This window comes from Homarus americanus, unplaced genomic scaffold (genome assembly GCF_018991925.1).
Source record: "Homarus americanus isolate GMGI-L3 unplaced genomic scaffold, GMGI_Hamer_2.0 scaffold30535, whole genome shotgun sequence".
Taxonomy (NCBI): domain Eukaryota; kingdom Metazoa; phylum Arthropoda; class Malacostraca; order Decapoda; family Nephropidae; genus Homarus; species Homarus americanus.
The window spans coordinates 10,048,215-10,060,331 of record NW_024732440.1 but is presented as its reverse complement, the minus strand read 5'-3'; the positions used below and the strand labels follow the sequence as shown (position 1 = coordinate 10,060,331).

Sequence of the window (12,117 nt, the reverse complement as noted above, 5' to 3'; positions counted from 1 at the left end):
TTTTCAATTTCATTGTCAGTTTCTTCTTCAATTTCTCCACTTTCCCAATCTGAGGTCTCCGAGACTATTAAGCTCTTATCATTGGTCTCATATATCTCGGCCATCTCCAATGCTGGATCTTCTGTAACTTCTTCAGGTATAGAAATCTCCAATTCCTCTAATTCTATATGTCTGAAAAGACTTTCAGTAAACTCATTGAAACACATTTTTTTATAGCCTAATTCATCTTTGAAGGTGTCTGTATTTACAGCCTTACATACTTCATTCTTATCAGCACTTTCATTCCTACATTCATCTATAATTTCTACTTCATTTTCTAGAAACTTATCTAGGTGACAAATTAATGGTTGTTCTGATAGCTTTAAGTCTTTGTCTTGATATAGTTGGACTTGGTTTACTGGGTATCTGTCAAAGCTCTCCCTATCACATGCTTCATTTCCTGTATCAGTATCTGCATCATTAGTGCCTTCATGGGTAACTGCTGCACAGACATGAGTTACAGGTGAATCTTTACAAAAACTTGTATCTTGAAAATATCCTGAATCAAGACTAAGTTTTTCATCACTAATTGACAAAAATGAGGAATCTAGGTTACAATCCTCACTTCTGTTTCCCACCACAGCAGACAAAGCAGAAGCAGAGGATGTTTCAGGCTCTAAAGAAGGAACAGCATTTGGGAGGGGAATAGGTTCTCTCTGGGAGCCAATGGAAATATTAGCAGTATCAGTGACTGAATACAGACTAAGGTCATCAATGGCTGAATGGTTATGGACTTGGGTTTGCAAGAGGGGTTCAACAGGTATCACAACCTCCTGGTCACACTCAGAGAGGTCACAAGCCACACTGTCATCAACTGGTGCAGTCTCAACTCTAAGGTCAAGCTCAGGATTTTCAGCAGCAACACCAACCTTCACTCCCACACAGCATGCTTCACTTACGAAAGGTCCTTTTTGTAGGCCAGGCAGGGAAGGCAGAGGTCCAAATCCAGAAGTGCTGGTTAGTGACTTGTCAGAGATATCTATTTTATCTAACTGCAGTAGTTCCTCAAGTTCCTTTAGTTCTACTGATTCTTGTGGCTCTTCTATCTTAGGATGACCAAGAAGTAGAGGGCTTCTACTTCCTCTTCTGATACAAGGTTCATCCTCAACATGTGGTTTTCGGACTGGATGAAGCTCAAGTTCAGGTTCTTCTTCTTCTATTTCTTCAATGGAAACTACAGTTCTTGGCTCATCAATAAGCTTTGACCTATTACTAGCCACAAGAACAAAATTTTGAGTTTGTGATTTTTCCTTTTGGTCAGCCCGGGGAACAGTAACTGGGACTACCACAGTCTCATGATCTTCACTGGGTACCTCGGCAGCCGGCACATAGTTTTCTTCCCAAGATTTACAAATTTCACTAATATCATCTCCACCTATTTCTGTATTTTCTAATGAGGGATATTTATGCAGGTTCCTAGCAATAAGCTGTTCTTCACTGGTAGTGAGATTAATTTGCTTGGAAAGGTTGGAGGAAAAAGTGAGGGCTGTGAATGATTCTCCTGCCTCCTCAATTTCTTCATCATGAATTGAAGCAAAGAGTGATTTCTTTGGCTTACGAGGAGCTGAGGGTGGATGTGTTTGCGACTCACGTACCATAGAATCGTAGCCAACTGGGATGATGGGGTCAGGAACCTGTCGTGCTCTTCGAAATTTGGGGAAGGTCTTGCTGGATTGGAAGTTGACATCCAGGACAGAGTTTCGAAGGGCTGAGGTAAGGACTTCATCAACTACATCCAGCATCTGTTGTTCATTCAACCCAGTGGAGTTATTTCGAATTCCTTCCAGCTCTAAAGCAACCTGTGAGAAGAACCTTAAGTTAGCATAAGAATTCTTTTAATATACAGTACCTGTAAAATAAACAAGTGCTGATTTTATGCACACTACTGGTTACTGTACCTTTAAAAGCTGAATTATAAATTTTAAAAAACCAAGTCAAATATACATCTAACAAAGGTAGTACAGTACTACTTACAAGTTTCTGATGAATGAATCATTAACTTCAATATTCAATTACAACCATTTACATCAAATTTCTCATAGTCTTCCACTTTTTTATATACTGTATGTAATACTGAAACTCTTTTTTAAGCTTGATCTTTCTAGTACAGTGTATTTACCTACCTATATACCCCTACATGTACAGTCAGCCAAAGATGCACCGACCCCACCCTGGATCTCGTGCTCGCAATTTTACCTGGCAATACTTGGTAAAGTAAGGCTGTATGTAAAGGTGATTGTGATTGGTGGATCTATTTTTGGCTGTATATTTGTCAGGATAAATATTAAACAATCCAAAGGTAGAATTATTATAATAATAAACTATTCAGTGTTATTTAAGGTCATGAGAAGTTTCCAAATGTTCTTATATTTGCTTAAATAATGAAGAAAATTTGATCTGAGAATCTTGCGGCAGTCCTCGTTCCACGTTGTAGTTGAGTTGCCATGTCATAACTATAATTTCTTCATTATTTAAACAAATATAAGAACATTTGGAAACTTCTCATGACCTTAAATAACACTGAATAGTTTATTATTATAATAATTCTACCTTTGGATTGTTTAATATTTATCCTGACAAATATACAGCCAAAAATAGATCCACCAATCACAATCACCTTTACATACAGCCTTACTTTACCAAGTATTGCCAGGTAAAATTGCGAGCACGAGATCCAGGGTGGGGTCGGTGCATCTTTGGCTGACTGTACATACCACACTTCAGTAGCAAAATAGTTCTTACCTACAATGATCTATATTGTATTAGGCTAAAGTGAAGGGATGTAGTGTCCCATCGCCTGCCCTGGTGCAATTAGACCTGGGGGCTTAGGGCTGGTACCTTACCGTCTGTAGTTTTTGTCAACAAAAAGATACAAGAGCAAAGAAAACTAGAGTGTCAAGTAGAAAATCTTTTAGCTTTTAGGGAAGATGTATGGCGGAGATAGAAATGTTTCCTTTCAGAAAAAGAAAGAAGTGTGGATCGAGAGTCTGCATTAAGAGTATGAATGAAAATAAGAGTGCAGGTATTTAGAAAAAAAGAAAATTCTGTTTCTTGTATCTTTGAGTCTGAAAAAGAATGCAATAAAAAATTTAAAACATCACTGGGATAATCGGGATATATATTTATTATTCAATATTTAAATTAATTTCATTTGAAAAATTTCTAGTGCTGTTCTACACTACACCAACCCAGCCAGTTCCCTGGCTAGCTCTTGCTACAAGACTTGCACCAACTCCTACCTCAGGCCAGCCATCAAACTTGACCACAGCCATCAATTCTGAGGTGATGGAGGCAATATTGAGTCTCCCTCTGAGTGTACTAACAGCACAAGCATACTCGCTCTCGGTCGTTGTCTCTCCTTGGGTTCTTGTTGTCATTATCCGCAGGTATATCGTCGCATCGCAGTCACAAGTGATTGTCTGTGAAAATAGGTGTTCTAATCAGTACAACAGTGAAAACTACAAGTGAAGTACAGTTCTGTATTATGATGAATCTAATGTGATAATGATACAGTATTTTTAATTTATCATTTCTTTAACTTACCAGCTTCTAGCCATTAAGGTGGTCCGTCTGTTCTTTGATACTGTACTTTGTTATGACCTTCACTGTCCAGTGTTAGTACAGGAGGAAACTGGAGCACCAAGAGAAAACCTGCCATGTTTGGTAAGGTCAAGGTCACATCTGACCCTGGCTGGGGATTGAACCTAGAACACAGCTATGAGATGCAAGCAAGTTGCTGCTGTACAATGAGCATCTCTAGGCACAACAACACCAATGTACAGTTTGTAGGATTGATAAACTAAAAGCAAAGTAGAATATAAATTAAGAATTATTTTTCAATATAATGTATTCGCTTTCATAAAAATACTCTACTGGACAGTACAGTGCTGTACTAACCAAACTAGCTATACTGTAGTTCTGTAGTAGCAAGCTGACAAGTGGAGAGGATAGGAGATTTATTCAATAAACATTGAAATTTAATTAATGCACGTTAAGTGCATAAAAAAAATCTAGTTACATTAGTAGAATTCCAAAATCATGTTAATCATCATTAACAAATGAAACAAGTTTATGAAATCTCAGAATTATAATAAAGACAATTTTGCAGCCACAATACCTCAAAGCTTAACCTGTAATTAATTTAGTACTGATAAAACACATCAATTAACTTCATAAACTATGTACCAGATTACCAACTTTAGCATTACAAAATGCAACTCATTTGTCACTGCCATCACTGGAGTACTGTACATGTTACCAAAATCTGGCAACCATTAAAGAAATTTGTTCTCTGATATCTCTTATCCAGCATTTACTAAGATGGCTCTTTCAAATTTTGTAATGGCACATTCTAAAAAAAATGAAGAAAAAAAAATTATAGCAAAACAAACTTGAATAATAACTGAGAAAGGTCCAATGGTGTACCTTAAAACATGAATCTGATGATTTGAAAAAAAAAATAATTCACAACGACAAGAAAACTATGTGATTAAGAAAAAAATTTACAACACTTTAGAAAGAATTATACAGTACAGTACAGTACAGTACAGTACAGTACAGTACAGTACAGTACTGTACAGTACTGTATGATGAATCTGAAGCAACATTTTCTTTTAAAAAAGTGTACATATATAGATTGCACCTGTATGAGCATCACAAGTTAATATAAAAATTGATGATACAAAATCATCTTCAACCTAATGAAATACACCAAGAAATATTTCATTGATGAAATGAAAAATATTAAAAGATAAATTGCTGCAGTTGACGACTAATACTGTACTCTTGCAGTTGGGGGGATGAAGTGAAGCTCTGGAAGTGTGTAATACTGGTCAAGACACGACTGGCTTCTGCAAACAATATTAGTGGCCAGGGTGATCTTTCTCCTGCATGCACTGTAACCCAGGGTGAACAAAAGTTACAGTACAATATATTATGTATGTGTGGGTTTGAACAAAGATATGAGCTATATGTGACGTTTCCAACAAAACCTTGACTTTCGATAATCATTATAACATGAAGAGCTTACATGAGGGTTTAATAGACCCTGTCTCATAGGCAGAAACATTATATAAATGGGTTAATTACACTTGATTTATATACTCTATCACCCCCTGTAACTTTCCACTGGCTATGAGGTGACACGATCATATCACGTGATTGGCAGGCTCCTTGAGGTGCGGCCCAGTGACTGTTTAGTTCAGCATTTTTTAAGGCCGGCGCTCTGGGGCATTGCTACTCAACGCCTTACACAGATCGGACGTATTTTAAAGAGCCTCCGTCCTTCTCTTAACACTCATAGTCACAGTGATAAGTTACGGTGATCTACACTTTGGAACTGTATCCTCAATAGTTCCTAAATAAAAGGATAACAGACAATTGGGTTTCGTTACCAAAAACCCTCTATAATATAAATGTTCAGGCCTCGTTGACCAAGACAGACTGAGCAGTTAAATGGCCTAGAACATTAAGGTGGCAGTGAGCGGTTTCGAATTTAGGCTAAATCAGTACAGACATAACAAGTCATTGGTGTTTTACGAAACAAGAAAAACAAAAAAGTGACGTATTACATGAAATATCCAAGTGTAGTGATATATCCCGTAGTGAGACGTTATAAGTTGAGTGACCTTCATTCTGTCATCCAAAGAGGTGTGCAGAATTATTTCCAATAACGGATTCTGAGTTATTGTTGACTTTATATCTTACGGGAGGTTGGTAATACCCCTCTCTGGCAACGAGAAGTGGCGGTCAGGATTTGCATGTTCAGCATTGGGCACCCTGTGTACCGGCGCTTACAATGTTGTCACATACCTACGAGGTTTGGCAACACAGGACCTTCCACAATTGTTTAAGAAGACTGTTTTGGCTATTGTGACTGAGATTGTACAATCACCGGTGCCCTCAGCGAGTCCAATATATACAGGGCTTCAGAAGGTTTGGCACACAGAAGGGGCGACATCTGATCAGTGAGCAGGTATCCAGGGACTTCGACGCCGGCAATCAGCAATTTTGGTGGATAGTGGAGTCCCCGTCATGAAGTGGACTCCCCGACGTGAAGTGAACTCGTCCGTCGTCATCTTGAAGCGTCTTTTGGTAACCGCAACCGAGGAAGCGGAGGAACGCGCACCGGCCGACCTTGGGAGGGCAGCCTGAGGCAAATCCCCCACCACACCCCACCCCTACCTGAGATCAGCTGGGCAGTGCGAGGAGCGTCAGAGAGCAGAGAGATCGTTTTCTATTGAAGACGCCCACCAACTCCGTAATAAATATATATATATATATATATATATATATATATATATATATATATATATATATATATATATATATATATATATATATATATATATATATATATATATACAGTGGTACCCCACTTAACGCGGTCAATTGAACCCAGAGGGTCCGCGTTAAGTGAAAACCACGTTAAGTGAATAACAGAACATATGGGATTAATTCCAATAGAACCCAGCCCGACCCCCAAACTCCACTTTTTGACGACAAATAACTATGTTGTAGTAAAAATAACATCTTAATTTTATGATGGTACATGCACACAATTAATACTTAAGAGAAATACAGTCGCCAAGTTAATGTCCATTCAAATAATGGACTCAACTCCCTCCCCCTCTCACACTACAGTACACAGCCAGCTAACAGATGGTCGGTCGGTCCCTCCCTCCCCCCGCCCACCCCCCACCAACCGTCCCAAGGAGATGTGTGGGATAACCTCAAACTAAAGTTAGGAAAATATAATTGACATTGCTGGATTCCTTGTAAGACCAGGAATATTTTGAATATAAATGTCATATATTTTTCACAAAAGATAACATACTTACTCAGATTAAACATTTTATCTAAAAATTGTATGTTTAATGCAAAAAATATGTTGTTTATATTCAAAATGATCACCAAATTATAAGAATTCCAGCAATGTAAATTATTTTCTGGCCGGATAATTTGTATGAATTTTATGAGCTAAAACAAATATCTACAGTTAATAAAAAAAAAATATATTCTTCGACACTATCTGTCAATCAAAGTACCCCACCTTGCCTCCCCCCCTCTTCCAACCGCGCGGTCAGTCCCAACCCTCCCCCCACCCCCCACCAATCCTCCATTCAAGAGTTTTTAACATTTAGTATTAAATAATACCTCAGATTAAAGTTAGGATAATATAATTGACATTGCTGGATTCCTTGTAAGACCAGGAATATTTTGAATATAAATGTCATATATTTTGGACAAAAGATAACATACTTACTCAGATTAAACATTTTATCTAAAAATTGTATGTTTAATGCAAAAAATATGTTGTTTATATTCAAAATGATCACCAAATTATAAGAATTCCAGCAATGTAAATTATATTCTGACCGGGTAATTTGTATGAATTTTATGAGCTAAAACAAATATCTTCAGTTAAAAAAAAATAATTCTTCACTGGGTAACAGATGGTCGGTCGGTTGGTCCCTCCCTCCCCCCCACCCCCCACCAACCGTCCCAAGGAGATGTGTGGGATAACCACTAAATTTTAATAAATAATACCTCAAACTAAAGTTAGGATAATATAATTGACATTGCTGGATTCCTTGTAAGACCAGGAATATTTTGAATATAAATGTCATATATTTTGGACAAAAGATAACATACTTACTCAGATTAAACATTTTATCTAAAAATTGTATGTTTAATGCAAAAAATATGTTGTTTATATTCAAAATGATCACCAAATTATAAGAATTCCAGCAATGTAAACTATATTCTGGCTGGGTAATTTGTATGAATTTTATGAGCTAAAACAGGCAGTCAGGCAGGGTGGCGGGTGGGGGGTGGTGCGAATCTAAAAATAGCTCTCGAGCCGGACACTCACCGCGTTGCTGTGGAAAAATCCGCGTTAAGTGAAAGTTCAGCTTTGGCAAGGCACCGCGTATATGCGAAAACGCGTTAAGTGAAAGCGCGTTAAGCGAAAGCGCGTTAAGCGGGGTAATACTGTATATATATATATATATATATATATATATATATATATATATATATATATATATATATATATATATATATATATATATATATATATATATATATATATATATATATATATACACACACACACACACACACACACACACACACACACATTTACATGTTCGTGCCATAACTTCACACTGATAGGACATCGTGTAGGTTATATAAATTATTATAGGTGCCTTACTTCTTTTCATATATACTGACGTAATATAATTTCCAGTATCTAGTTCTCATCAGTCCTGTTAATGATACTTTAGTTATTTTAACTGATATTCATATCAGTTTACTGTAAATGAGAGGCAAGAGTAATTTCATTTGTGTAGCACTTAATGGATAGTTTTTTAAAGTCATCGTCTTGGGACATTGCGGACTGGACGGAGCGTTATGTTAGCGATTCATGTGTAGAGGATAAGGTTAAGGTCGCTACTGCAGAGATTAGTGCAGTAGATGAGCCAGAAACACAGGTGCAGTTCAACATTTCTGTAAGGAGTAGTGAGGAGATTATAGACCATTCATTTGACGAGTTAAACCGTCGAACCCTACGATCAGGTAACCAGTATAGTAAGTCACCTGATTACAAACAGGTTATTCCCCGTCCTCAGAATTACAGTGTGTCAGATACATTTGCATTACCTCCCGTATTAAAAGATTCTTCAGTTAGGAGTAAGTGTGTTGGCATGGCTGCTTCTAACAATAACATGTCTACTAATCCCGCTAGTGTTGTTCACGTGATACCACATGGGGATCAGGTTCGTGATTTTATAGGACACGACGATTACAGGATAACGCAATTCTTGAGGGCATGTGAAGATACTATGCGCAATGTCCATATTACTGAAGATAATGATAAGAAAGAGTTCGTTCATTCTCATATCCCGCAGGATAGCTTTGCGAGTCTGCATCTAAATGCGAGTGGACTGGCGGACCCTAAATATGATAATTTCAAATGGGCTCTCATTGGTATTTTTGAGTCTGGGTCCCACTTCGGCCAATTACATTGGGTTTTCGGTGGCTTGATAATTTAGCACCTATGGTTCACGCAGAAACGCTGATGTGGGCTGTCTCAATTGCTGGTGAGGTCAAACAGGATATGCGAGCAACTTTCCGAGGATCACAATGGTATGATGACGACGGCAAGATGTCACCGGACAATGTGGAAAACTTGATAGTACTCATTAGTTTTCTGATGGCAGTTAGTGACCCAATATATTGTCGTGCCAAGGAAGTGGAGTATGTACCGTCTGCCTTGCTTACAGATTACGCAAATAAACTTGCGCCAAAGACGGCTCGACCTCTGACGGCACGTACTTAGCAAGCTACAACACCTGCACCACCAATGCAGCCACTTGTTCAACACCAGGTTCATTATGACCCAGGTAACAAACATCGACGGGCTTTGTGGTGTACCCATTGTAATACGAGGGGTCATACAGTCGATGATTGTTACCAGCTCCAGGGTGGTGGTGTTAGAGTTAAGAAGAGGAACCATCCCCCCACCGGCTCTCAGCAAAAACATGGAGCACCCAAGACATACTTGGCGGCGGCCAAGACTACGTCTCCGCCAGGACCGGCGGCAGGTTTGTGGTGTGGATTCCATCAATCAGCAACTCACAACACAGATGAGTGTGATATGATGCTCAGGGCTAGGAGCGTGGACTCAGGAGTACCCCAGGTAACACAGCAGCGTAAGGCGCGTCGTTATCAGTACCCTGTACAAGAAATCGGGGGAAGGCCAGCGCTTGTCAAAAAACGAAGAAGGATAGGTACATTGGTACCTACGTCCAGCAGCACTTCACATAAGCCATAAAGGTATCAACATGGTGTTTGTCCAAGGACTATATACAGTAAGGACACACCGCCATAATGTCATAAACTTTAGCTCCGCCCCATTCAATGACGCCACGTTACCTGTGGTGACCAGAGGGTGACCAAGGACTAAAGCCTTGCCTTGGTTGACATTTGACTGTTTCATTTTTTAGAATACTCGTACGGCTAAGGCTTTTCTGTGGCCACTTTTAACAAAATGAATCCCTTACGTTCTCATAATCCTCAAAAAAAAAAAAAAAAAAAAGATATTGTAAGAAAAGGTCAATATTTAGTAAATGACACCAGGTAACTAAATTTCTGTCAGAAATTTATAGTTTTTAAGTAAAAGTAAAAAAGCTGGTTTTTCTAAAAACCAGTTTTTGTGATATAGCTCAGAATGCGACGCCTAGCTTTAACCTAGGTATGTTAATGCCTAGCAATAATTCGCCAGGCCAACATACAGGCAATTAAAACATCTAATAATTACTTAATAAGTAATATGAGGAGGACACGTCACTACCTGGCATTTAATTGCAATTCTCAACTGAACATTGTCTTACAATGTATACTTAAAAAAATATAGCAAGTTTCTCTCGGTGTTAAGCATCATGATCGTTGCCGGTGAATTAAGTGATGTAATTCTGGTTTTTCTTATACAGTATTTGGGGCAACATTATTATTTTTTTGTCAGATGTGGTAAGAACAATGACTCAGTCTTCTGGATGACCTGATATTGACCGACATTACAGAATTAAGAAACTAAAGAATCTTCCCTCTCAGCTTGAAAAAAGCGCAGTGTTAACACCTGAAACCAAGTACGGATGCAATGTATTTGAGTTTTCTCAAGATTATTAAAACTGTTCAGAGTTCTTTTTGGCCACATATAGCAAGATGAATGTCTCACCTTCCTGTAGATGCCTGGATATAGACAAACATTCCAAAATTAAGGAGAAACAAAAGAAATATGAATTCTCTTCAAACAAGTTCTTTGCTAGCCTAATGTGGTGTTTATTTTATCAGAACGCTTGCAGGCACTTATCCATTTATCAAAATTTTTGTTAACTTTGGGAAATCTATAATACTTGTTGTGCTCTCTGCTTGGGATTTGAACATTGCTGGTGCACCCGTATATTGCAAAATATCCATAAGGCTGGAGTGGGGCAGTAGCTTTGAATGTAGAAACAGCTTGTCATAGTGTTTGCAGTAGGTCGTGATGGGCAGCAGGAGTGAAGTGGTCAAGGTAAGTGAGAAGTCCCCGGGTAGGCGAAGGGGCTTGCCTAGGGTGAGATCTGCTGGGCTGCAGTCCATGTCCTCTTTGTGTGATGCGCGGATGCCAAGGAGCACTAAGGGTAGAGCATCCGTCCAGCTGTAGGGGTCGTGCTGTGCCTTGATGGCATCCTACAGCTGCCGATGAAACTGCTCTACCATGCTGCTGGACTGAGGGTGGTAAGAAGTAGTGTGGTGCCTGGTAGTGCCGAGGAACTGCAGGAGATTATGCCAGAGTTGTAACTAAAACTGGACTCCTCGATCAGTGATGACAGTCGTGGGAGGACCAAAACAGGAGACCCAACCAGACAGGAAAGTGGGGATGGCTGACTCTGATGTAGCATCAGGCATGGGAATGCCTGGTGAAACAATCAATGAAGGTGAATAAGTAGGTGTTCCTGCAGGATGCTGGAAGAGGTCCCACTACGAAGAGGTGCACTACCTGGAAGCGTCCTTTGGGCACAGGAAAGGTTTCTCAAGGAGCCAGTGTGTATTGATGTATCTTAGAGGACTGGCAGGCCAGGCACTGGGCAGCCTATTTCCGAGTGTCGGCCTTGATGCCGGGCCAGACGACACGTTGCGTGAGAAGGCGCTGGGAGGCCCGTACACCTGGGTGGCTGAGACCATGGATGCGGTCGTAGATGGCGCGGCGGTGGATGTGAGGCACGAACGGTTTAGGCTGCCCACAGGACATGTTGCACCACAACTTGATGTTCGTGCCGGGAACAGGGAGTTCTTGGAGGGCGAGACCTGAGGGAGATGTCTACAAGGTCTTCGTCGTTCTCTTGAGCTACGGGGAGCTCTCTATAATCCATGGGTGGAGAGGAGGGAAGAATGCTGGATTTACAACAAGTGTCGGCAATCTCGTTGTGGCTGCCCTTGATGTGTTGAATGTCGCTGGTGAACTCCAAGATGTAAGCCAAGTGGCGAAGGACACGAAGTGTATGTGTCTGGGAGGCCTGAAGCGAAGGCGTG

At 39.7% G+C, this 12,117-nt stretch overlaps 1 protein-coding gene across 2 annotated transcripts in view; it reads right to left on the bottom strand.

Annotated features, from left to right (window-relative positions):
• LOC121868805 overlaps positions 1–12,117 on the bottom strand; it is a 213,782-nt gene that overhangs the window by 117,053 nt on the left and 84,612 nt on the right. Inside the window, exons 3-4 of one of the 2 annotated variants that reach the window (XM_042369754.1) lie at positions 3,279–3,458; positions 939–1,838 (exon numbers count right to left, since the gene is read on the bottom strand). In XM_042369754.1, coding sequence (XP_042225688.1) covers positions 939–1,838; positions 3,279–3,458 — 1,080 coding nt within the window. The remainder of the gene's footprint in view (positions 1–938; positions 1,839–3,278; positions 3,459–12,117) is intronic. The other variant, XM_042369756.1, reaches the window with a different exon arrangement.